Raw genomic sequence first — 26,803 nt, 5'->3', positions numbered from 1 at the left:
CAACAGATGATAAATCGGATGTTAAATTATTATTACTTAATCGATAGGATAACTTTCTTAATGAAATATTAAGAAAGTATTTAAAATACGAACAATTTTTATTATCCGGCTTTTATCCGGATTCCCTTTTGTTCTAAAGTTTAAATTCCTTATAAATTCGAGATTAAATCCGACCGAAACGCTCATTCGATACCTGCCCCTTGTGCCTTTCATTCGTGAAATGATAAATTGCATACATTGTTCATGAACATTCGGGCAACAAAGAGTGAGCGGATGACACGTGGCCGAAAGCACGAGCAGGAACGTGGCCCGGGAAACACGTGTGTCGCAGCCGGCCCGTTATTTATTTATTAAAACTTTACGAAAATTTACGATGGTCACGCGTCGAAAACACGACACTCGTAACGCTTAAACATATTTCGAACTCTCGTTAAAAACGTTCGTGCCTGTATCGTTTACGCGCACCACGTGTTGCGAACTCGCTATTCTTCCTCGTGTTTCAATGAAGTAGACTCGGAACTTGCATTTTCTCGGCTCGGATGATGGGCAGAGGTAGGGATAGCCTTGGTGCGTACGCATCGATCTGAAGTAGGTGTCTGAAAATATACGTGTGAAGCATGTAACGCTTCGAAGATAAAAGAAGATGGTGGAAGAAAAAGTGATTTTGAGAACACGAATTTTAGAATTATTAGAATTGTTCCAATAAATGGAAATTACTTTAATACGCGAATCGAGCGAGGAGTAAAGGAGAAACCTTCCAAGGTCATTGTTGTATGTCATTGCAACAATAATAATAACAAGGATCCCATAAGGAAACGATTAAAATCGATCGAAGTCGACGAAGCGATTAGACGACAATTCCACAAGATGGATAACTCGAATCCATTCCCTTCGAACAGCTTTTTCGCTGAAATGAAAAAAAAAAAAAAAAAAAAAAAAATTAGAAAACGTCAGGTAAAATCAGTTTTCGAGGAGCTAACAGCCGAAAACGGGTGAAACGGTAAAGGAAGAAAGGTGGGCTACCTACGAAATGCACCGAGACCGACTTCCGCATTGTCGGTGCAACGAACTCGGAAACTCCTCTTCCGGAATTCGACGAGAGGAGAAAAGGGCCGTGAATAATCGGTCGTCTCACGGCTCCCTCTTTTATACACGGTTTCAAGTAGTACGAGTCTAAATATTGCCGGCCACGATTCCCTACGGTCGACCCACCTGCGGTGCAACACCACCGAAAATATTTTGCCACGTGTGATTCGACGCGGTTCGCTTAGGTCGGTGGCCGGCGACAGGCTGCGCCCAAAACACGTAAACACGGTTGCGAGACCGAGGCTTTGTGTGTCGCGTCACGCGAGATACCCGTTGAAATTTTGATTCTAAACTTTACGCCGTTACAACTTTCGTCCGTTGGACGATGATCAGATTGGAAACTGATCGTTGGAAATCCGTAACGTAACGCAACGGAAAGAGGTGTTTGCCATTGTGATTTTTCACGTTCATGCATTTTGCATGAGGCGCATTTTTTCATTGGAAACACGCAGCGTCACCTGATTGCGGCATTCAAGCCGCGAAGAAAGTCGGCGGTGAACGATGGACCATCTATCGTTACCGGGAGATATCAAAAATTTACGACGCCTAGGAAAGTAGGTTTCGCATACATAAAGGAAACGTGTACGAGGAGTCAAAGTGTGAATTGTGTTTGAGGCACTTGCATACTTACATTGTGCTCCGTGGACGTGAAGGATGTAAAGATTCAATTTGTACGAGGAGGTGAAATAAAACGTGCACGTGTGCGAGCGTGCGAATCTTAACACGGTTGAAAATGCGTCCTAGAAATAATTGCGATCGTTAGAAAAAGATCGTTCTGTCGTACGTGAATTATTCTCGGCTCTTAACAACTCGTTAAGGAGGGAGATTTAAAAAATTAATAAAGAATAATTCTTGAAATTGCAGCAAATCGATGGTTACCTGCGACAGTGGTTAGCTGCGACGTTCTGCGAAGAAACAGGTACACGAGATTTCAGCTACGTTTCGAACGGAAGACCGTAAATAATTCGACAGGTTTCGATGACACTTAAACCCTGCAACGATTGTTAGTAAACACGGCGAAGGAAGGAAAATTCTTAACTTTCGAAAATTGGACAGAAGTTGGACAACGGTACAACGGCGCAGCTGAAAATTTACGGTGGCAAAGAAAAACGATTTGCGGCCCCCGATGTGGCCACTGCCATCTCGTTTTAACATTGTGCCTTGCACCTGTATGAATCTCGAGGCCTTGGCCGAGGAAATTATCTCGAACGTGTTTATCACGTCACAAAAAATTGTGAACATATTTTCTTCTTCGACTTATACGTTATTCTTTTATCGTTTTTATGATTTGAAACAAATTAACTTGTTTAGAGATCATAATATAATGCATACAATAATTTGCAATTAACGTTAATGTTAACATATGTTTCGATGGGACCGCAATTTCGCAAAGCGTGGAAAATCTATCTTGGAGATGTTATCTCGCGAGAGGAGCCGCAAACGACAGACGGCTCTCCTCTGTAAAATTTGACCGTGGTAAATCGGGCGAGAAGCACGGTCTGCGGGTCTAGTGGGCATCCTTTCATTGCCCAACAACAAGCTGTGCACTTGGCCAATTCAATTTTGACCAAACAATTTTACAGACGGACTGTCAGTTACAACAAAGAGTCCCACGGTGTGATGTCGTAAATTTCGCAAAAGCAGCAACCTCCGTACCTTCCTCATCGCTCCAGCTTTTAAGAAAAATTTCCTTGTTCGTCCGGGATAATTATCCTTCAAGGTTGACGACGTTGCGCAATTCTCTCGAGGAAGCTACTGAAACGAATAGAAAAAAAAAAAAAAAAAAAAAAAAAAAAATTACAGTAAATAAATCATATATCACGAATCATACATTATTATCGGGCCTCACGTGTGAAGAACGCGATGCGCGAAATCGATAAAGACGGAAAACGTATAAATAGATCGAGATCTCGAGGAAACGCGGAATAAAAAACCGACACAACGGGCACAAGAAGAAAGCAAAGAAACATGTGCACCGCATACTCCTACGTATTCGAAAGAGGATGAGGCAATCCGCAAGCAAACACGGCGCACCGCGTCTGACGCGTGCGTTTGTTCGTAGGAAGTCGGTAGCCGATTACCAGAAGTCTGCTAATTGGAAAAAGGTGGCTGGATGATGTCTCGATCGGCCTTGCCAAGGACTTGCCTGCCCGTTCTCCGATTAAACGACCGGTAGCACGCGTACGAGCCTCCAACCTATATGTACACGCATGCGCATACCTGTACGGCATCACACGTACGATTTCACGAACGCACAACCTCGTTTGCAGGCGTCCATTACGTACGTGTGCGCGCGCATAAACGTGTAGAAAAGAACGGGGAGAAGAAGACGGGGCCGAGGACCGAGTGAAACTTCTGCTCGTGGATCCTACCACAATCGCTCGATGACTAGAGATAGGCGTTAAGTGTGACACACACGCGTGACCAAAAGGCGTACGTGATAGCGTACAGGTGTGCAAGGAACCTGTAGAGGAACAGGTAGAGATGGCAAACCTGGGTGGGCGCGTGTACACCACTTCGAGCCACGTCGATACGGATGTTACGCGCACACGAAGCCACGAGAAAACTTTACTCGCGTTGCCGTTACACGCTCGTGGCCATTGGTGAGCCTGCGCGGTTGTTACATAAATATGCGCGAGCCGTATCGCTTCCTTTTTTAACAATCCGTTTCGTAATTGTTTATCACGCCGAGACGAGCGCCGGCATGATCGCTGGTGAACGGCGAACTCGTTGTGTTTCGAGGCTGACGCCCCACAATACAGAATTTGACGGGCGCGCGTGTCGCGTGTTACGTATATATATATATATATTATACATATAGAAGAAACAGCAGCGTTTCGCAAATGCAGATCTTGGATTTAATATTTCCTGTTAATAACGTAGGTTAAGTTTTTTTTTTTTTTATGAAAGAAAGGATATCTAATAAACGTGTTAAGTAATTCAATACGTATGATATTTATGATCGAAAATTTTAAATGTACGATAATAATTGGAAAATACGATATTTCAAAAGATATGCTAAAAAATAATCTACGACAAGTACAGAGTAAAAGAGAAATAATCGTTTCAAGTAAAAGTAAGCCATTCTACGATTATTCGTCACTAGGCTCAAATAAGAAAAGTAAAGAAAATGGACAAATAGGTTCCGCATGAGTTAAGCGATACACAGAAAGTTAGATGGATGGAAATAATAACCACCTGTTGTTTTACCTGTCGGGAAGAAACAGTCGGGATCCATTTTTAAGACGTATCGTTATTTATAAAGAAAAGTGAATCTGAACAAACGAACATTAAAAAGCATAATTACGTAAATCGCTTTTTATTAAACCGTATTTTATTATCAATTTTCCATCGTTCGGAAAGAATATTGAAAACCATACCGAAAAAGATTCTCTTCTTCGAATTCAACATCGTTATTGTGACGTCACCAACCTCTTTCCCTTACCTTTCTTTCTCTGGCTCCAACGTTAATTCAGGTTCGACACGTGAACACGAACGATAAAATTAGCCACGACGGATCGCGTACACGGAATTCGAAGGGGGCGAATTCGAAGCTCACGTGGGGCCATCCTCGCGGTTGTTACGTTGAGGAAGTCACGCGGCCCTCGAGGCCTCAAAAAGAATGAGGACATTCCGTGGGCCTCTCCTCCCCCTCCGTACAAACCAGGTTCCGGATTCGGGTATATCAGAATCGACGAGGGAGGGAGAAATTTGGGCAACGATCAAACTCTCCTTGATCGTGTCATCCCAATTCTCGAAGACTGTAGGTAACTAGGTAAAGGTTCCGTGTTTATCTATTGCCCTAGCTCCGAAATGTGACCCAGTTCAGTTCGCCGGACAGACGAAAAAAAAAAAAAAAAAAACAGAAAAGAAAAAAGAAAAAGGCCAATTGACGGCTAGGTTGATTCTGGTATGCGCGGTCGGTCGTAAAAATAACCCCGGCTATGGCGCGTTTTGCCTCTCGTAAAGTTTTTTTTTATCAAGAACCGCCGGCAAAAAAATGTTCTAAATTCCATGATAAAAGAAGGAGATTACCGAGTTTACTTACTATTCTTTATTAATTATAATCCTAACTGGAAGTAGAACGAGCAGTGTTGCAGAGAAAAAATCGACCGGCTGAATTAACCGGGATAAACTTTGTAGTTTATCACGATGGAAGACAAACCGTTTGAAAGTGATATAAATACATCTTTTTGACGAGTACATATGATGCGATACATGCTGATATTTTCTGAATCTCTCCATCACTTTTCAAAATCAAACAAGTGTGTTCCAATATTTTTAAACGACAGTGTGGAATTGTCTCTGTAATAAAAAGAATTTTAATAGATACATCATCCAATGGCATTATCCATGTGTATTTAAAAATTGATAATAAATAGAACGATATATATCTTTTCTCTTCTTCTCGAGGCAGTGTCATGTACGATTATGCTCGGTCCCGTGATTTATCAAAGGCTTTCAAACGAGGCTTTTGTTCTCCAGGTTGGTCAATTGGAGCACAAAGTCAAGACCTAGTCTGAAAATAAAAATACGAAGAGGTTAGAAGAGAAGGAAAAAGAAGAGGAGGAAGAAAACAATAGAGAAGTGAGTGGGAAGAAGAATTGTTTCCAGTTTGTCTGGTATCGGAAACCAAGAGTGGGTCGCAGCAGTGATAACGAACTGCTCACGATTTTAACGTAGCCGGTTGTTCATTTTCTCCTTTCATCCCGTTGCTTCCTGCCGCTATCCATCGTGACGATTCTCGTCGTGTATTCATGACGATGATGGCAAAAAGTCGAGCGAATCGGCTACCTCTTTTTCGTTGCCCCGCTCTCCGCCTCCGTGCAGGATTTCAGCCTTGCTCTTCCAGTTTTGTCCTGTTTACCAAGTGGGACAATTGAGATGGAGAGTAAAACGCGGGAGTAAAGTAGTTGCGGATTACACGCGGCAACCATTTTCTGTGGATACAGTTATACACGGATACCTGTCATTCTTTTCACGGATAAATTTATTTTTACACGATCTAAATTCGTGGATTCGCCACAATTAAATGTTCTCTTTTCTCTGTAACAAATTATTTAAACAAATTATTTAAACAACTTCTTAAACTAATAGAGTGCTTCTAATTTGAAATATCAATATCTAGTATTTTTTATACATTCCTATGAAGATTTAAGCGTGTTTGCTCTTTAAAAGTAAATAGCACAATGATAAAGTAACAACGATTCGCGAAAGTGAAAACAAAAATAAAATTCAAAAAAAAAGGAAAAAAAATAAGCGCGTGAAATGTACAACGCGGATACATCTACGTTGAGAATGTCGCAGGATACGAATCTAATCTTCATCACAGATTAGCTGGAAACGCAACTTTTTAATAGCCAGACATAAGTAAAATGAAACCGTAAGTAAAACAATCGTATCATACATCCGGCAACGTTACTCTTTTTTAACAAATCCAATTTTTTAATCATAAACATACGAAATATTGTCAGTAATATTAATTAAAATTACCGCCCTCGTTGCCCGACACGCAGTTACTTTCGGTAGTTCACGGTGGTGCAGGCTCGGATGAAAAATTCACGAACCAGCATCAGGATTGCAATCAGGTCCGCAAATAAATCTTCCAAGGACGACGTACACAAGCGTGTTTCGAGAGGCGGAAACGCGGTGTGTACGGGCATTAAAGCATAGCGACAACGGGAGAACGATGTATACAGCAGCATAGTATAACATAGGTAAGTATGTTTGTGGGTCAGTGGCACGAGAGCTGCCCGCTGCCACCGCCGCCGCCACCGCCACCACAATGAGCCGAGTACCGTCGCATGGTAAAATCGTGTATACCTACCACATACATTATACAGATCGTGAACTGCCATTGTTCTTGAACTTGTACGCACACGCACCAACAGTTTATGCGTTGGCTAGTTGTACACCACCAAACGTATTCCACGTTACGTATACACATACGCTATGACCACGGAGAAAACCGCAGGGCGATCATTGATAAAGAGAAATTGGCCCTATTGCAACTTGCCGTTGGCTTCTTTTCATGTACGTCACTTCTCTTGATCGATCGCTATATTGTTGCTAATGATTTACACCGCGCTTCCACGATCCTATCCTCGATCGTTCTTGAATGAATCGGTATGGGAATAGAAAGAATTAGATACACTTAGTTACTGTTTCACTATGTCAGATTTCTAGAACTAGAGGCTTATATAAATGTAAATAAATTATAAATAAATACTTGCCACCATATTGTAATATCGATAAATTCACGCTAGGAATGAAAAAGAAAGAAAAAAAAAAAAGACAACGACGATTCGAGAACGATCGATCGTGACTAATCGGTGTCCAATTCCTCGGTAGCGTAGGTAAGTAGGTATCCTCGAGGTTCTCAACAAAAGTTTTTCTCTGTGGTTGAAATTTTTGCTCGGATTTTACATAATACCATTTCCATGCAGCTTACATTGCGCCATGGCCCTGTATAAAATATTATCTCTCTCTATCCATATTTATCTCGTGTTTATGTTATATTTATAAATAAAAAAACATACGTACAGATGTCGTGAAAGCTCGTCATGACTTGTTACATTCTTTAATTCATTTTTTATCGCAATCGAGTGCTTCTTTCAGTGAAAAATTTCTTAATTTAAGAAAAATATCATTATGTGTATATTATATGTGATTTCTCAATAGCATTTCGAAAATTTCTGGTCACTGAAATATTGCGGATAAATGATTTTTAGAAAGTTTTCCGTCTTGTCCAACATGAAAAAAATTACGATAAAATAGCAGGATTAATTTTGAATATAAAAATTAATATAAAGATTGTAAAGCTATAAAATAAATATAATTATAAATATAGTGCACGCTCGTTTCGGAAATAATTATTCAAGTAGTTGTTCACGAAACGTATAGAAAGATGTTTCATAATAATTGGACTGTTCACCGGCAATATCATTACACGGTATGTATGTACTTACATTCGTGAGTTCGTTGCACTGGTTGCCATTGCAACATTTTATAATTACATCGTAGCTATGCCATCGTTACCATTTTGCAAATATACTGCGTAAAAATAAACAATATCATTGGAATACATTCGATACACTGTGACTGCTGTAAAATTAATCAATTGCTGATTTATATAAATACGATCATTTTTCTCGTTATGAACCGAAGCGAAACAATGAACGAGTCCTTCGATGCCTTAACAACGTCCTATTTTGCAAGGATATATTATCAAGGATATGTTATAAATTTAAAAAAAGAATAGAATAATAAAAAGAGAATAAACAAGAACATTCGTTTTAATTCATTATTTCATTCTTCGTTAAACTAAGGATATTTATGTAGATATTGCTTGAACAAAAAATTTTTTTTAAATATCAATTAAAATATTAATATCACAATCACAATATTACATATACATTACAAGTTTTATTTAAAGAAAAGTCTACTTACTATCCATAAAAGAAACATTCGAATTGTCATATTATGCTAATAACTGTCATTAACTGACATGACTTACTATTATTCCTAGCAGATAAGAAGGATCTTGACATTACAGCTGGATAAACTTATAGACATTAATTAAATGAGAAAGGACGAAGCAAGAGGACAAGAGAAAGAGAATTTTTTCGGACAAGTTGCGCCACAATTATACAGTTAAACGTTAGGTTAACGGTCGTGCTTAGAATTTCGGATATTTCGAGACAGCAAATAAGTACACATACACATTAGATTTACACCTTGACATTCGACCCACTCATTGAGAAAATTATGTCAAACTCGCACGTTATTCGTCACTTCCTCGATTTAAATAGAATGAAGGTCGGTTAGTAGGGTACGAAGGAGGTTAGAAATAAAAATAATGACGATTATCGTACATGAAACATTTTGTCCTATCTCTTTCTTATTTCTTTTAATTTTATGATAGACACGGGCAATTCACTAAATGACATGAGTTTTTTTCTCGACATGGGAAGTATATTTATGGTCATGCATGTCGTTTATTTAGGACTCACTTTTACTCGGATACGAAACACGAGGCTTGAAAACGAGAACACTAATGACCACATAAAGATTCCGTTGAGAAAAAAGCCCTCTACCGGTTGCATGTTATTGAAACTTATTTAAAATAATAATTTTAAAATAAATATTGAATACTTAGTGATTATAAATATTTATTTCTTTTTTCAATTAATTATTTGAAATGATATATATTATAATAATTAATAATTAATTAAAATAAATTCTAATAATATGTTAATATTTAATAAAAATATAAATATATACACAGGAAAACAAAAACAAAAAAATAGACATCGAAAGAAGCAAAATAGAAGAAAAATACTCATTATTAATGTTCTGCTTTTTATAAAGACTTGAAAGTTTAACAATGTACGATCAAAAATAAATTAAAACGCTACGCGATATGATACGTGCCATGTTAATTACAATATCATGGTAAATATATTATAACCTAACTAATCGTGACTCACAGTTGAAGGAAAAAAAAAAAAAAAACATGAAACGTGATATGATCGCGATTACATATTTGAAAATTATTATTATTTAGTATTTTATTTTTATTTTGACATTCTATTTCAATTTAAATGAAATAATAATGTCGAAATAGTTCATTGAGCCTCATTTCAGCGAATCGAAAAATTGGATAAATTAACTATTGAAGCATGGGAGATAGTAACGATGTCACGATTTCGCACGATCTCCTTTTTTTCTTTCTTTCGTTTTAGAATGGTCATAGAAAAAGAGTGCGTGGCCAGTGGTGTGTGCCGAAGCATAACACGTTGTACTCCGTGGTGGCATTACTACTTCGTTACGCTCGTGTATTTTTCCGAAACTTTATTCTTGTGCGAGCGTTGGCAAGGAAGGTCCGTCAAGCGTAGAAAAATTAACGACGTCGTATCCGCGTAATTAATTAACGTACCGAATAAATTCGTATGAGGGACGTTATCCAATCTAACCTATAAAAATATTATGACGAATGCACTCTAAATAAATTTACAAAATATTCAATACGGCCTTTTCTTTTTTTAAAACAAGTTAAAATTCTATGAAATCTTAGACAATATATTTCAAAAGATTGAGAAAAAAATTTAATACAAATTCCGTATGTTAAAAAAAGAAGCTATATAAATTCACTACTTACAGATATTTATGTCTATAAAGAAGAAAAATGTGCACGTAAGAATGTCTCAAATTATTTAGATTCTTTTTATATAAAACATATTAAATAGAATTTTTATTTTTTTCTATACATATTCTTTAACTTTCACTATTATATCATGGAAATTGACAAAGTTATTCGAAATTTTATTTTGATTGATATCGATTGGTTAATCGTCGACCTGATTGAATCCTTTTCGATTCGATTAATCGAATGATCGAAATTTTATATCTAAAATCTACGTACTTGTACAATGAAAAACAATTTTTTTAATATAAGTATCACAAAATTTTTATGCTTGAAATAATTGACAAATTTATCAATTAAATCGTATAGTTGCAAAAGAATTAACAATTACTTCGAAGAAACTAATTCTATTGCAAAACAAAGATCGAGGTAGACGCAGAAAAGACACGTCGAAGAAATAAACAGAGTTGAAATGCTATCAATTGTTTCTTTGAATTCGTTCGAAATATACTGTACTACGTAACTTTAGATGTTTGTGTAATTCAGTTTTTGGCCGCAAAATTGTTAAGCATAATACAATAGCAGTAAACATTGTCGGACTAGCCAGGTAAACGGACCACGAGACTACCGTGCACCTGAATTTCGTAACCGAATCTAATTTAAAGACATTCTTCACGGAAGTTTGGTGGTGTGCATGCTTTAAAACGCTTGCAATTCTTCACTTTTAGAAACTTGATAAAATATTTTTTCGAAAATAAGTATTTCAACAATAATGTCGAAACAAAAAAGGAAATTGAAAAATCAAATCATTTTATCGTTTAAAATTTTTTTTAATATTATTTTTTTAAACTCTAAGAAATAATTATGAAAACATTTTTAGATTTCATAATTTATTAAAATCAATCCGATCTCTAGTAAATGACAATAAAATATAATTACGTCCAAAATAATTTTTAGAACGCACGGAATCTACTCGCATATCTTGAACGTACGGAATTCTCCACTTTGTAAAAATGTTTCGCTCTGAATCTTGCTTACGTGAAAGATAAAAGACGACATGATTTTACTTTTTAACATAGAACACGTATTATATTTACAGTACGCTTTACCTTCATGATAGATACCCCAGAATAATCTAGGTTAGTATGTCAGCGATTCATGGGGTGCGAGATCTTGGAAAGAAAAAAGAACGCATGTATCGTCTCCGAAGACCGAAGAGATTCTCTGATCTCCTCCCACCTTCTGATTCAACTATACCGGGACTCATCACAGTCCGTAAACTGACCTAACAGAGCCAACTCGACGATTCGTCTAGACAGAATAATGAATCCTCTTCACTTTTATCTACTATTTTTATATACTATAAAACACATTGAAAAGCGCAAACCATCTGGCCACAAGTTTCTAAAACGTATGCATGCCTCGTGTCATAACTAAGATATATAAGTACATAGTTATTCGTAAACTAACAAAATAAATATTTTTATTCCGATAATTTATAGAATTTTTATCCACATCGAGTTATGGAATTAAGAAGAAATTATGAATTTGCAAAATTCTTTGACGCTCGCATTGAAAAAACTTATATATTGTTTTTAATTTAAAATAGTAGATAATTTATTTCTATGTAAAAAAGTTTAAAAACAATTAATATATTTTAGAATTTTTTTATGATTTAAATTTCATTGTATATATATTTGTGAAAAGGACTAATCATATTTGATTTCAAATATTTGATTACATATAATTGTAAAAGATAATTTTTTGCTTTTATTCAATATTAGATAAATAAAATAATATTCTAATTTTATTTTTAATCTTACTTAACTATTAATAAATAATATTAATAATAAGAAAATCATATTATTTAAAAAATATATATTTATATATATTATATAATGCCAATATTTATTAAATACACATTGCATTAATAAGTTTATTCGAATTTCTGATATCATTTTTATTATTATCCTAATTCTATACTTTAGTTCGTTGTTTTGCTTTCTCTTTCGGGAGTGGCATGCTCTAGTTCACCTGGCCACGAAACCGTCCATCCATCAGTCCTCTGGCTTGTATTCCATGACTTCGATTTTATACAATTCAGATACAAAGTATATTAAATTAAATCGGCGAGAAGCGAAGTGGATCATTATATGAATCAAACAAGAAAAACAAATATATTTTATTTATTTTTATCACAGTGAATATGTACAATTATATATATATATAATTTAAAAATATATATTATTATGTAAATCGTTATAAATATATTACAGATAAACTTTGTATATATTGTATAACAATACATAAAATATATATCAAAAATAATATTTCATTTCAGATTTCAACAATTGTAATTGTATATACATATTTTATCAAGAAATAAATATTTTTTATTTTAATTATTATCTATTGTATTATCTATTGTATATTATATAAAATTTTTTTTATCTATGTGCATAATAATATGCAATATCTTATTTATTATTTTATTGCATATTATATACATTTATATTATATATTATTATTAATTTATTGTGTGTAAATTATTTAAAATTAAATTTTAAATAAGATTTTTAAATTTTAAATAATTATAATAAAATATAATTAAAAATTATTATTAATTAAGAAAAAAAAAGAAGATAATAAATAAAATAGATTTATAATTTTCATATCTAAATACATAACAATAGATTTCAACAAATATTTAACTTAATACATATTAACTATTATATGTTTAAAACTATTGGATTATAGAGATTCAACAAATCAACCTCAGTCTTAACCAAAAAATGATTTTCTATAAAATATATATATATATATAATATAAATTAAAAAAAAATATAAATTATACATATAAATCAAACAATATCCCATTCTGATATGAAAAATTTAAGAATAATATTTTTTAATTTCTGCAAGTAAACATTTTTCGTTTGATTCATTAATTTCTACGAATTTTTTATTTGCCCTACTAAAATAATAAATATCACCAGTATAAATGTCAAACCATAGTGCATGAATATGCAAATCATGTCTTTCCAATCGTTTTTTTAAAAATCCATAAGAAGCTATATTTTGTAATTGTTGTAAAGTATTTATCTGAAATTAAAATATATTTATTTAAAATAAATTTCACTTTGTTGTAATTAAATATATGTATAAAATATATATATATATAGCAAATTAAATTTGACAATTTATATTTATACTAACTTGAGATAATTTGTCTTCTATGCCGAATTTATCTTCAGGATCAATATAAGCCACAAATTTTCGTAAAGATGTTTCACCTTGAAAAAGTATCGGGTCACGGAAATCACTGATTTCAAGCTGTTGAAATCTCGCTAAAGTACTACTAGCATGTGCAAAAAGCCATGCTTTTAATGGCGATATCCTTCTATTTACCTGAAAAACATCTTATTATAAATTCACAAAATAGATTTAAAAATAATAAAATTAATTAAGTACATACTTTTGATGCTAATTCTTCCTCGCGCAAAGAGTATAACATATTCATAGCTTTACAATCACTATGGCCGCAAACTATAATGTGTTTTATTTCGTTCATTAAACAAACAAGTTCTAAAGCTGCCGGTTCACACATTGCTAATTCGTCCTCAAAATGCTGAGAATGAGGAATAATATTACCAGCATTTCTTACTGAAAAACATAAAATTCATGACAAAACTTATCTATAGAAAAAAAAAATATATTTTCGATTCTTAAATCGAATATTTATTTCTTTAATCATTAATATGATATTTATTTAATTAGTAAAATTAACAAAATACTCATTTAAATAAAAACATAAAAAATGTTGCAATGACATGTCATTAAATTGCATCGTGAAATTACCAAAAAAACAAGTTTCATATTCGAGAATATAATGTCATCGTGAAATCTCGTACCAACAAACATGTCTCCAACATTTGTTTCCGTAAATCTAGTTGGAATCATCCGGGAATCCATGCAGGTAAAGAATGCTGCTTTTGGCTATGATAAGAGTAACGACTTATATAAATCAATTACAATGATCAAAAATCAATTAAATGTTAGTATTTTGAATTAGTGAAATGTAATTTGTGTTAATTACAACATATATTATTTACTCTTTCAATATAAATGAATATATTTTTTAGATAGAATTAAATAGGCATTACATATATAATTTTCATGCATGATAATATTTTCAAGAATAAACGCAATATATTTTTTTTGTAAATGATTCTTTAGTTCAAGGACGTACGTAAATAAGATAATCATATTCAAAATAAATGTGATAAGAAAATGTGATAATCATATTCAAAAGAAACTTGTCCTTTTACGAATGATAAAAAATTTTATTTTATCATTATTTTATTTAAATATTATTATATTTTTATTATATATTTTTCACTATAAATGTCAAAATATTGTTATAAACATAATTTAAAAATAAACACATCATGAGATAAAAAGTATATCACAAAAAAATAAACACATTTATAAATGATTAACATTAAATTAGATAAAATAATTTTTACATACTTCAGGACTGTCTTTAACTTTTTGAAATTGTTTCACCATTTCTTCCTTATGACACTTTCTATATTTCATTATTCCTTTAATTATTTTATCCATATTCAAACTCTATAAAATCTGAACTATTTTATTAGTCTAAAAGAATGACACTCACAAATTCGCCATTAATACACAAATGGCGGGAATTTTAAATATATCTTCAGACTAGTTGAGTATTCATAAATATTACGTAACATTTCTTTTTTTTTATTTCAATAGAATATTAGAATTAAGTTAAATGATCATTTTACTTATTTATATAATAAAAAAATATAGTTTAATGATACATGTAAAAGCATAAGATTTTATTATTTCCTTCCTTTTATTATTTTTCCATAAATACAGCTAATACAGCTAAATAAATTCAAACAAGTTTAATATCATTTTATATCAAAAAATACTGATCAAAAATTTTATACAGAATATAACATAATTTAACACTATCATTTAAATTGAAAAACAATTTTTTATTAATTGTTGTAATGACATGGTTAAGTATAATAAGTATATACACTATTGTATTAAAACATATAATATAATTTAAAAAAATATATGTTTTCATAACAGGCCAGATTTGCTATACAGAAATAAGAATGCTATACGTAATATTATAAAACCAAGAAAATGCTTAATCTAGAAAACCATGTTTTATCTAAGAGCCAAGAGATAATTTATTGTAAGTGAATAACAATATATTTCGCTTAATATGATAATGGCATATAATAGATATTTATTTATATTTATTTGTTAATATACATATGTGTCAAAATTTTTAAGTATTTCTTTATTAATTTTTATATAAAATAAAGTACGAATAATTTAAAATATTTTTTATCAAAGAATATCATTATTTAAAAATAACATTTATTATAATGGTTGAAATTATTCATTCATTAACAAAATTATTTTAATTAATAAAAAGAAAAAAGATTCTTATTTTTTTCACCTTTATTTTGATGATTCTCTTTTAAAATGACTCTTAGATTCAATAATGATTAACAGACTGGACCCGGGTGACAACGCGCCTGGGTCGAGCTGATTTCTATCTACTTAATGCGGAACTTTGACTAGCACGTTCTAGTTTCTCGAAATGTTTTCGAGCATTACGAATATTGATTAATGTTGCTGCTGATGCTGAAATAATACGAGAATAAATATTTCATTATTCATTATAAAAAAAATTAAAATTATATGTACTTACGAATAGCAGGATCCGACATAATAACCATTACATATGTATTCGACGTAAATACATCGATAAAAGCCGCAAAATTTGTATTTCTAACTTCCATACTTTGAAACTGTGCTGCTAGTTTACTAAAATGATTAATAAATATATATATTCAGACCAATTTTTTAAATTATTGATTTTTATTTTTATTTCTGTAATTTACCTGCAACTCAATTTGAACTGTTTTATTATATTAGATACTTTTTCAAATCGATGTACGTCTCTATGATGTTGTCTTTGACAATAACTAATCACTAAAAATGTTGCTCTTTCAAATAAAAGTACTTCATCAGCATCAATAATATTTGTAAATTGTTTCAAACTTTGTTCGAGTTCTTTCACATTTGGAATTAACATATATACGATTGAAGACCATGCTCTAAAAATATAATAATTTATATAAAATTATAAAATATTATAAATTAAAGTCATTATAGTTACAAAAATATACCTATATAATGTTTCATCCCATATACTAGTTCTGAAACAAGTACATTCAAGGGGCAAACTAAGTCTTTTCAAGTCTTCTTCTCTTTCTCTAAATATCAAATCTCTTTGATCCTCTTGTACTAAATCCATTTTATGTACTAAACAGAATATTTTTGCTTCTGGACTATTTTGTAATATTGCTTCTAAGCAACTTTGATAATAATGCATGTCTTTATCTAATTCTCTGGATTCTACATCAAAAACATAGATCAGAACTTCTACATTTCTAAATATATTGTCACGTTGTGATGCAAAATAATTTTCCATAAATGCTTCTTGACCACCACAATCCCAAAGATTTAATACCAAATTACCAAGAAACCGAACATGACTATGTTCTACATCAACTATTAAATATAATAAATTAATAAATATATGTGTATAATATAATATTATAAAATATAATATTTGACAAAATAACAATATTCAAATATTACATACTTGTTGCTCCCAAACGACGAGTATCACGAGCAATATAATTAGCAAAAATTATGCTACGCATACTAGTTTTTCCTGAACCACTTTTACCCATCAACAAAACCTAAAAAATAAATATTGATCATATATAAAACATAAAAAACTAATATATAAATAAAGAAATTATTAAATAACTTTAAATTAATCCTAGACAAAAAATAAAAACAAAATTTATGTACCTTTTTCTTCATCTTGAATTAATAATGTCAAACAAGAATTAATTAAAACTGATTCTGATAACTTTTCTCCTGTGAAAAATGATTGATTAATTATTTTGACCTGAAACATATAATTAAATAATATAATATAAATCTACAATTAAATAATTTCCATTGTATTTGTGATAATGTACATACGTTAAATATGTCGTCAAATGTCAAATTTCATATCGAGGTTATTTTACATTATTTGATGAATCATAAATATAGTAGATATAACTTTATGATCTGTAATAAAAACACTTTATAAGTCTTCTTGTTGACTTATAAAGAGCATTAAATATAATTCATAGATATTTCATAACATAAAACAATGATTATTTAAAACGAAAATAACGATTTTCTTAATAGTAAACAGTCTTATTATATGAAAAATGGTTACTTTTTATTTCTTTGCTGTGATTACTAACTTCTAGTAGCTAACTTCACACATATTGTCATTATTCAAGTATCATTTAAAGATAAGATTGAACCAAGTTGATTATTAAAAATTATATTTGATAATATGTACGATAAAAATATGTTTATTATTATAATATATTATTAATGTATATTATCGTCATCAATATTTTTATTATGTATTATTTAATATTCATATATTAAAATATTATTTGAGTATTATTTAAATATTAAAAAATTTAATCATTTTATTTCTTATTATTTTTATTAGTTATTTTTTATTTTTGAAATTCTAAATTATACTTTTTTGTAAAAATGAATATCTTTAAATATTCTATTTTTTATAAAATATTACATTATATTATATTATTATATTATCTTAATTTAAAATAATGAAAATATTATATGATTATTATTATAAACTAATTTAATCATTTTTAAATAATATAATATAATTAATATGAAATATTAATATTTGGTATATAATTTATTAAAATTTAAATACATGTAATGATTATATAATATAAAAAATGTGATAAACAAATAATTCTTTTTTGAATTTGATTTTTTATATAAAATAGAAATATAATCAATATTTATTAAAATTTTATTATGCTTCTGATATAATAATTTCAATGAAAAATTTTTATTATAAATAATTTCATTTACAGAAGAATTTCTAATTATTATAATTATTTATGAGATATATATAAATTTATGAGATGTAATCTTAATTATGCAAAAAATTTACAATCGTGCCAAAAATATTCAATTTGTTATGAATATAAAGATGTTTATTAATAAATAAAGCATTAAAATATTGTAATATTATAATATAATATTTAAAATATTAAAAAATAAAAAAAAATATTAAAAGATAATAATTATGATTATTTTTCTATTTTGATATAATTATTGATACATAATGTCTGATATAGATATTGGTAAAATAATTTTTTTAATAAATTTTTCATTTGATATATATAAAAAAATAATATATATATATGTTATTACTATATATATACATATATGTTTATAACTTATAAATATATATATATATATATATATATATATATATATATATATGTAGATATATATATTGCAGATATTATAAATTAGATTAAATTAATTAAATGAATATTTAAAGGATTTATTTTCCAATACAAATTAATAATTACTCTTATTGAAGTTTTTTATAATAAATAACAATAAATATTTATTATTATTATTTGTTATTATTATATTTATATTTATAAAATATTAATTATTATAAATTTATAATAAATTTTATAATAATTAATAATATTTGTGATATTGGAATATTAGTTTGTTTTTTCAAACATTCTTTATTATACATGTAATTATAAATAATATTAAATCATACATTTTTAATAAGTACAATTTTCAACAATAAAAATTTTTAAAAACATATTATTAAAATATTAAATTTATTTTTCAATTAAGAATTAAAGTAAAAAAATTATATATGAGAAAAATGTAATATTTTTAAATACATTATAAAAATAATCTATAAAAACATATGTTATCCATTGTAAGAATATAAATAAAAATATCAATAGATACCTACATGAAAATATATAGCAAATAGTTAAAATTATTAAACTATGATTTATATATACACAATTTTAAGATTTTAAAACCTGAATATTCATATTCCTAATTTATTTTCGAAAACTTGTAACATTTCACATAAAGCTTTAATTTTTATGAATAAAACTATAATGAAGTTTATAACAATATTTGTTTTTACATTGCCTAACCTGTAATTGTTCGTTTGCAGTCTTACCACCATTTCAGTCTATTTTATTCTAAGTTTCTTTTTAAATCATATGTATACACATATACATAATCATTCATGTTAAGTTATAATAGATATAGGTGTAGGAAATAAATATATGTGTACGTACTAATAATCAAATCTTATAAATGTACGAAGAGAAAGATACAGTTAAAAAAAAGAGAAAAAAGCAAATGAAAAAGTGAAAAAGAAAAAAAGAAAGAGAAAGGATAAGAGAGAGATACAGAAAGAGAGGGAGTGAACAGTGTTCCACTGGAGGCGCTGTGCAGTGCCAAAGGACCGCGGCGGCGGTGGTGATTCAGACTTCTTATCAATTTTGAAAAGTCGTGGAGAAGAATAGGGAGAGATTCGTCGACATTGGACGTCGATTATATGTACGAAATGAGGTACCATTGATAAGACTTAGAGCGCCGCGTGGTTCCGCCTCCGCCGTGCCCAAACGCGGCACATCACGGACGTGTGGATAAAGCGGCGCCATATATACACGATATACAATCGTATTTTTTCTTTCGCGAATGCGAGAGAATAGAAAAAGGGAGGAGTGAAATATTGTGAGAACAAAAGAGCGAACGCAATACTAAAGAAAATCGAGATAAAGAATAAGAAAGTGAAGAGAGAAAGAGAGGGAGTGAGAATTAGAAATCCGTGGATGCGGCGCGGTGTCTGCACCCGTGCGTGAATCACGCTTTCTTGTTCTGTGTATCCCTCGTCTTCGAGCACACCCCATACTTACGACATTGACCTGTTCAAGAACGCCGTTATTCCTCATAATTGAACAAGGCTTTTCACAAATAACTTTTCTAAAACATCTTTCGTGGTGTCATCCACGAAGAGAGGCATTTTTGCTTCGTTTTGCTTTATGTTCTACCGGTTATCAAGAATCTATCTGTGCTCGTGATATAAAACCGGTATTTTAAAAACATCACTTCAACAATATCTATTAAATTCAAAGAAAAACCTTCTTTTTTCCAAAACAAAAGTGAATGGATCTTAGAATTTCATGTTTTCAACAAACTTGGTGTTTTTGTCAACATAAAGAATTTTCTGTGCACTGTGATTTAAACTCTTAGTCTTTTAGAATTTATATAACATAACAACAATTACGATCTTTATAAGACTTGAACTAATATTATTAAACAAATCTTCAAGTAAAACAATAGAAACACATTGTTATAAAATAGATTGACAACAAAGAAACAAAAGTAGATACAATATGTCAGATGAAGAAGATAAACCCCCTGCACCTCCTGTGCGACTTACATCAAATAGGTATTATCTTAAATTTATACTTTATGTTGCATTATCATGTATTATAATTTATTAATACTAAGTAAGTAATTTTAGAGACAAAATTTATTATTTAATATTAAAAATTTAAGCATATACTTAAAAATAAATATTTAAAATTTGATTCTGTAGTACTTCAGTCTTGCATAATAAATATAATATACAGTATACTTTTGTATTATATCATGTATAACTAAAAATTCATGAGTTTTTACATTTTATATTCTTATTACTTTCTTTGCAATAAGTAGAAGTCTGCATCTCCTAAAAATAGAGTAACAGACACTAATCTACTGGTTGCTAAAAATAAAATCGTACAGTTCAGACATGATGACATTCTGATGTGGGAGATCATTCTTTAAAGACTTTATATGTTATTTTGCTAACTATATTTTATAAGCATATATAAACATAATATACATGCATATGTACATTATTTTTATATTAATTTTATAAATAATTTATATACATATGAATAATTATAATATCTTATATATATATACAAATTCATATATATATACATCTATATTAAAAAGTAAAGATGTAATAAATTAAATATAAATTAATCATATTTTTTATATGATTTTAATTCAATAATATAGATAATAAAATTACTTGAATGTAATTGGTATAAAAATTAATTTATAATTTTTATTCATATATAAAATATAAAAAGATAAATATATAAAAGCAAAATTGTTTTTTCTTATTTATCAGTGTTTAGTTAGTATTTAGATAAATATTAAATTAATTTCAGAGGTGAATCAACACCTAACTTACCAGTGGATATGCGTCCACTACCTAAAGAACCTGATTCTGATGAACGTAAGAAAAAAACATTGAAAAGCAAAATGAAGGTAAAGGAAAATAAAGATAAACCCAATATCAGTTACCCAACTAACTTTGAACATACAGTTCATGTTGGATTTGATGCTGTTACTGGTGAATTTACGGTAAGTCAATTTATTATTTACAATTTGTTAATATTGTTCAAAATGCACTCGCTTTCTGCTTTGCTATTATACAATGGTACGGAGTATCCAATAAAGTTTATGTATAATAAATATATTTGTATTTAATTACACTACTAGTTGTATAAATTTTTACAAATCCTATAACAATTTTCAATCAGATAATATTTTTTATTAAATTTTTATGTTTATTATTTTTATTAATATAACATTATTAAATTAATATTTATTGCTATATGATATTTAACATTTGTTTTGTAATTCATTGGTTTATTTATTTATTAGGACATTATGAATAAAATAAAAAAAATAAAATTTAAAAATAGAATAAATTATAGCAGTTCAAATTAAATAAAATATCCATTTCATGATAAAATTATTTGTATATTTCAATAAATTAATTTTGTGGAAATAATAATAAATATATTTTTGTAAAATAATCTTAATTCATAAAATTTCATAATATATATAAGATAACATTGTAAGAGCAACTAGTAATGTATTATTATATTAATTAATATAACAAAAATTTTCTTTTTGTAAAATCATATCTCAGATGGATTTTTCGTACCTAAAAAAAATTGAATTTTCATCACTTGTTCACATGTGTATGGACATTGTGGAAAAGTAATTTGGTAATTTGTCTGATGCTTCTTATACCTATTATTTTTTCACATGAAAAACTAACTAGACACGTATTTCTTTCAAGCTGCCATTAAAAGTAAGTAATTTCAAATGACCACAAAAGTAGTTTGTCTGTGTTTTTTTTATTATTATATATACACTTAATTTAATTGTTTGTTTTTGTTGCAATCAACAGAATTAAGTTTTTACTTCTTATTTAAAATTTAGAATTTATAGATTAGAAGCATAGCTGCTTTAATAGATTAATAGATGCTTTAGTCAACGTTGCATTTGATATTATTGCTTTCTTGCAAAATGAAATTTAACATTAATTTGATTGCTTAAAATCTTACTATTTCTTCTATTTAATAAATAAATTCTCAAATATTTTAAATTTGCATGATAAAAATTCTTAGTTTTAAGAATTTTGAGAATTATATCTTTGTAAATATTATATCCCTACTTTTTAAAAAATTTATATATAAGATTATTAATGATTACTTTGAAACATAATTTTTAATCTTAGGGGATGCCAGAAGCATGGGCAAGATTGCTTATGTCTAGTAATATTAGTAAACAAGAACAGAAGAAAAATCCACAGGCTGTATTAGATGTATTGAATTGGTATGATAGTAGCAGTAAAGAAACAAAAGGTTCCAAATACATGACAACTACAAAAATGGTTGGAGTGGTTGGTAAGTTAATAATATTTGTATAAAAATTAATTTATATTGTCAATATTATTATTATAATAAATTTTATAAGTATATTAATAAATCAAAAATATAAATGTAAATAAATCAAAAATTTTATGCTCAGCTCCTATTGAGAGAGCGAGTAGTCCTAGAAGCATGGGTATAGGTGTTGGAACAGGAGTAGGAAACATTCGTGGTCAAGCAATGTCACAAGCTTCTGGAAGTTCTCATTCTCAGCACTCACTCAGCAGGTGAATTTTATACTTATAAATTTTTTTTTATATTCTTCTGTATTTATTTCTATATATTTTTATATATATTTAAATATTCATTGAAAAATAACAAATTTATAGAGTAAGTAGCAGTAGTCCAAGTAGTACACCAACAGATGCTTGTGCAACTAGTTCTGAGCAAGAAGATGAACCACCACCACCACCAATTTCAGCTAGACCGGAACGTACGAAATCAATTGTAAGTAATTTTTGTATTAAAAAAAATTATTTTATTTATATTTTAGTAAAAATATAAATTATAAAAAATATAAATATAATTTGAGAATAAAATTTTTTATAACAGTACACAAAGCCAATAGAAGAAGAGCCACCACCACCATTAACTACTACATTAGGATCACCTCAACGAAATGGTACACCTCAACAGCCACACCAATCACAATTGGATAGAAATAAAAATCAAGCAACTCCTACATCGACGACAACTGATCAAACAAGACCAGCGCAAAGTGATAAAGCTAGAAAGAAAAAAATGTCAGATGATGAAATATTAGAAAAATTAAGAACAATTGTAAGTGTAGGTGATCCAAATAGGAAATATACAAAAATGGAAAAAATAGGACAAGGGTAAATTACATATAAAATATAACTTTTATTCTTTTAATAAATTTTTTCTTGATTTTCATTATTATATATTTATAACGTTATTTTTTAGTGCTTCGGGAACAGTATATACAGCAATTGAAACATCAACAGGTATGGAAGTTGCAATAAAACAAATGAACCTTTCACAACAACCAAAGAAGGAATTAATAATAAATGAAATATTAGTCATGCGGGAGAATAAACATCCAAATGTTGTAAATTATTTGGATAGTTACCTCGTAGGAGAAGAATTATGGGTAGTTATGGAATATTTACCTGGTGGTAGTTTAACAGATGTTGTAACTGAGACTTGTATGGATGAGGGCCAAATAGCAGCAGTGTGTAGAGAAGTCCTACAAGCTTTGGAGTTCCTTCATTGTAATCAAGTTATACATAGGGATATTAAATCTGATAATATCCTACTTGGACTAGATGGTGGAGTGAAGTTAACAGATTTTGGATTTTGTGCACAAATTTCACCAGAGCAAAGTAAACGAACTACAATGGTTGGTACACCATATTGGATGGCACCAGAAGTAGTTACAAGAAAGCAATATGGTCCAAAGGTAAAAAAAAATATATATGTGCATACGTGCATGCGCGCGCGTGTATGTGTGAAAATAAGATATATTTATTATATTATCATACATTATTTAAAGGTGGATATTTGGTCATTGGGTATAATGGCTATTGAAATGATAGAAGGAGAACCACCATATTTGAATGAAAATCCATTAAGAGCATTATATTTAATTGCAACAAATGGAAAACCAGAAATTAAAGAAAAAGATAAATTATCAGGAATTTTCCAAGATTTTTTGGATCAATGTTTAGAAGTTGAAGTGGAAAAACGATCAGCCGCTTCAGAATTACTCAAGGTAATTTTAACAATATATTAAAAAAATAAAATATATTTAATATACATCAAATTTAAATAATCATATAAATTTTAAAATAAATTTAAATAAAAATTGTAATTTTTACAACAAATTGCAGCATCCTTTCTTGAAATTAGCAAGGCCTCTTGCTTCCTTAACACCTTTGATAATGGCAGCGAAAGAAGCTGCTAAAGGTAATTAAAAGAGTGGTATACGTGATCATATAACATGATCACAAAGATATAATTTTACAAATAATGAAAAATAATGAATCACCCTCCCAAAATGGAACGGCACAATAATTCAATAATATATAATAAATAATGAATAAACATATATAAATATATAAATATATATACATATATATATATATATATATATGTATATGCATATGTATATATATATACATATATATACATATACATGCATATATATATAGATCATAGATAGATAGAACTTATCCGATACCTTGAAAAGTATCGAGAAATGGTTTCAAAGTTTTTAAATTGCTCGATTCTCGCATGTTATGCGGGAGAGGAAATAAAGTTAAATCAGAAGAACTGTGAACGATCTGACGGCAGAAATCTTGTATTCCTCGATGGGTATTTATTAGTTACCAAGAGTTGAACATTTTATTTAAATAGTCTTCAAAATAAATTGTATGTGTGGGTTGTTGCCTGAAAAGCTCTTGTACTAATATTGAACTATCATCGAGGATTTTCAAGCGACTGTCAGTTATTTTCTAAAGATATAAAAGTATTACTGACTCTAAAATTGAAGATCAGAGTTAGCTACAAACATACATTATTTATAGCAAAAACCTTATTAGATAATACCATAAAAAAAATGTGAACAAGTACATAGGACCTATTCTAATACATTATTATGGTTTAACAAGAAATTGTAGAAAAAAGAAATTGGTCTTCGTGTCAGATTTATATTTTTTGAATGAAGTTATGGAGAGCAGAGCAATATGTTTTCAGTCTTTGGTCTGTCAGTATGACGTAGATGTATAAGCGATAGCCTAACTTGTTTTAAACGTTCTCAAGAATCACGTTCTTGTCATTGGATGTTAGCAAATTTCATTATATTATATTAAATTGAATTTTAATAGATTTTTTTTAATATTTGGACACTGCAATTTTTATATTATGTTAATGTGTATATAGTATAGAAAATTAATTTCATATATAATGAAATTTATAATAAATTTAATACATGCAATTCTTATTTAAAATTATTCATTTATAATTGTAAGATAAAATATAAGTACTTTTTTTCATTTGCATCGCTGACGAGACACGTTGAGATATTGACCTTGTTATTAAAATATGTTAGATATAAGAACATCTTTCTATGGACAAATGTCCAGTTACGTGTGTTCTTCAATACAGGTCAACAAATATAAGTTATCTTTAACGTGTCTTAAAAAAAGTGAACGGATGATCGATGAAATTTTAAAACAAGGTTCAGATATAGGAACATTTTGTGACACTATAAAGTGCCTGTCTTGTCATGTTTAGAGACGTGAAAAACTCGCGCTAGATTCCTTATAATCTTGAACCATTAACAAAATAATTTAATATTTTGTTTAATACAGACACAAACATACAGATCAATAAAAATATATAAATTTACGTTGACAATTATGTAAGACAAGGTTTCTAAATGGTTGTACTACATTAAACATAATGATTAATGTCTTTCCTAATTGTATTATATCTTAAACATATACTATTGAAAATGAAACCTTGGATACTTTTAGTTTAAGAAATACACATTTTCAAATTTGTTATTTTTATTCATTGCATCTTCATTACATATAGGAATTTATCGTAAACTAAAGCTAAAGAACGCCACGTAAAAATATAATAGATATTGAAGAAATTAAAAATATATTACATAATATGAAACAAAAAAAACATACATTATTTGGTAATGAACTATCATATATGTAATATTATATTTATTATTTACTGGGTTTATTATTTTCGTAATATTAAAAAGCCTGATTAGTTTTTTTATATCAATAGTGTCTAATTA

At 29.3% G+C, this 26,803-nt stretch overlaps 3 protein-coding genes and 3 long non-coding RNA genes across 19 annotated transcripts; 3 read left to right on the top strand and 3 right to left on the bottom strand.

The window, feature by feature from the left end:
- Positions 1–666: 666 nt before the first annotated feature.
- On the bottom strand, positions 667–10,382 carry LOC116414189 (uncharacterized). 12 transcript variants are annotated; one of them, XR_015294916.1, is made up of 9 exons: positions 8,808–9,199; positions 8,055–8,139; positions 7,630–7,788; positions 7,320–7,551; positions 6,053–7,199; positions 5,135–5,945; positions 1,966–2,838; positions 1,718–1,826; positions 667–907 (listed from the first exon to the last, which is right to left on the bottom strand). It is a non-coding gene; the product is annotated as an uncharacterized LOC116414189 (long non-coding RNA). The 12 variants fall into 12 exon arrangements; XR_015294915.1 differs by having other exon boundaries at positions 5,135–5,600; positions 5,757–7,199; positions 8,808–9,198; XR_015294906.1 differs by having other exon boundaries at positions 668–907; positions 5,135–5,605; positions 5,757–7,199; positions 8,808–9,196.
- Positions 9,352–10,113, top strand: LOC147656154 (uncharacterized). Its single transcript, XR_015294917.1, has 2 exons — positions 9,352–9,540; positions 9,831–10,113. It is a non-coding gene; the product is annotated as an uncharacterized LOC147656154 (long non-coding RNA).
- A 353-nt stretch (positions 10,383–10,735) lies between the features above and the next one.
- On the top strand, positions 10,736–12,041 carry LOC147656153 (uncharacterized). Its single transcript, XR_015294918.1, has 2 exons — positions 10,736–11,642; positions 11,734–12,041. It is a non-coding gene; the product is annotated as an uncharacterized LOC147656153 (long non-coding RNA).
- Positions 12,042–12,094: 53 nt separating this feature from the next.
- CAHbeta (carbonic anhydrase beta) lies at positions 12,095–15,064 on the bottom strand. 2 transcript variants are annotated; one of them, XM_086916470.1, is made up of 6 exons: positions 14,762–15,064; positions 14,143–14,227; positions 13,707–13,894; positions 13,448–13,639; positions 13,242–13,333; positions 12,095–12,314 (listed from the first exon to the last, which is right to left on the bottom strand). In XM_086916470.1, exons 1-6 carry the CDS (start codon positions 14,852–14,854, stop codon positions 12,257–12,259), a joined length of 708 nt encoding a protein of 235 aa, XP_086772596.1. In that variant the 5' UTR covers positions 14,855–15,064; the 3' UTR covers positions 12,095–12,256. The 2 variants fall into 2 exon arrangements, with proteins under 2 accessions (XP_086772596.1, XP_003692734.1); XM_003692686.4 differs by having other exon boundaries at positions 12,095–13,333; positions 14,762–15,057.
- A 176-nt stretch (positions 15,065–15,240) lies between these two features.
- On the bottom strand, positions 15,241–19,419 carry RagA-B (Ras-related GTP binding A/B). 2 transcript variants are annotated; one of them, XM_086916469.1, is made up of 8 exons: positions 19,390–19,419; positions 17,348–17,437; positions 17,171–17,270; positions 16,956–17,055; positions 16,477–16,861; positions 16,189–16,404; positions 15,996–16,111; positions 15,241–15,928 (listed from the first exon to the last, which is right to left on the bottom strand). In XM_086916469.1, the coding sequence occupies exons 3-8, from the start codon at positions 17,180–17,182 to the stop codon at positions 15,837–15,839; spliced, it is 921 nt and encodes a 306-aa protein (XP_086772595.1). In that variant the 5' UTR covers positions 17,183–17,270; positions 17,348–17,437; positions 19,390–19,419; the 3' UTR covers positions 15,241–15,836. The 2 variants fall into 2 exon arrangements, with proteins under 2 accessions (XP_086772595.1, XP_012340752.1); XM_012485298.3 differs by having other exon boundaries at positions 19,197–19,407.
- Positions 19,420–19,462: 43 nt separating this feature from the next.
- Pak (serine/threonine-protein kinase PAK 3-like protein) lies at positions 19,463–25,098 on the top strand. The gene is made up of 9 exons (XM_086916660.1): positions 19,463–20,696; positions 21,472–21,667; positions 22,836–23,004; positions 23,129–23,255; positions 23,358–23,475; positions 23,581–23,864; positions 23,953–24,448; positions 24,542–24,760; positions 24,879–25,098. The coding sequence occupies exons 1-9, from the start codon at positions 20,641–20,643 to the stop codon at positions 24,960–24,962; spliced, it is 1,749 nt and encodes a 582-aa protein (XP_086772786.1). The 5' UTR covers positions 19,463–20,640; the 3' UTR covers positions 24,963–25,098.
- Positions 25,099–26,803: the final 1,705 nt, after the last annotated feature.

The sequence above is a fragment of the Apis florea genome, unplaced genomic scaffold (genome assembly GCF_048593485.1).
Source record: "Apis florea isolate Af1SG1 unplaced genomic scaffold, ASM4859348v1 contig_3802_pilon, whole genome shotgun sequence".
NCBI lineage: Eukaryota > Metazoa > Arthropoda > Insecta > Hymenoptera > Apidae > Apis > Apis florea.
This window is presented reverse-complemented; position numbering and strand designations above follow the sequence as displayed.

Excerpts from the sequence above, each read along its gene's own strand:
- CAHbeta (XM_003692686.4), bottom strand. The coding sequence starts at position 14,854 with ATGGATAAAATAATTAAAGGAATAATGAAATATAGAAAGTGTCATAAG. Across the intron at positions 13,895-14,142 it reads TGTTGGAGACATGTTTGTTG|TAAGAAATGCTGGTAATATT; the intron begins GTACGAGATTTC and ends TATGTTTTTCAG. Across the intron at positions 13,334-13,447 it reads TAGAAGACAAATTATCTCAA|ATAAATACTTTACAACAATT; the intron begins GTTAGTATAAAT and ends TTTTAATTTCAG.
- RagA-B (XM_086916469.1), bottom strand. Across the intron at positions 16,112-16,188 it reads CAGTTCAAATTGAGTTGCAG|TAAACTAGCAGCACAGTTTC; the intron begins GTAAATTACAGA and ends TAATCATTTTAG. Across the intron at positions 15,929-15,995 it reads TATGTCGGATCCTGCTATTC|CATCAGCAGCAACATTAATC; the intron begins GTAAGTACATAT and ends GTATTATTTCAG.
- Pak (XM_086916660.1), top strand. The coding sequence starts at position 20,641 with ATGTCAGATGAAGAAGATAAACCCCCTGCACCTCCTGTGCGACTTACA. Across the intron at positions 23,256-23,357 it reads TCTCAGCACTCACTCAGCAG|AGTAAGTAGCAGTAGTCCAA; the intron begins GTGAATTTTATA and ends ACAAATTTATAG. Across the intron at positions 23,476-23,580 it reads CGGAACGTACGAAATCAATT|TACACAAAGCCAATAGAAGA; the intron begins GTAAGTAATTTT and ends TTTTTATAACAG.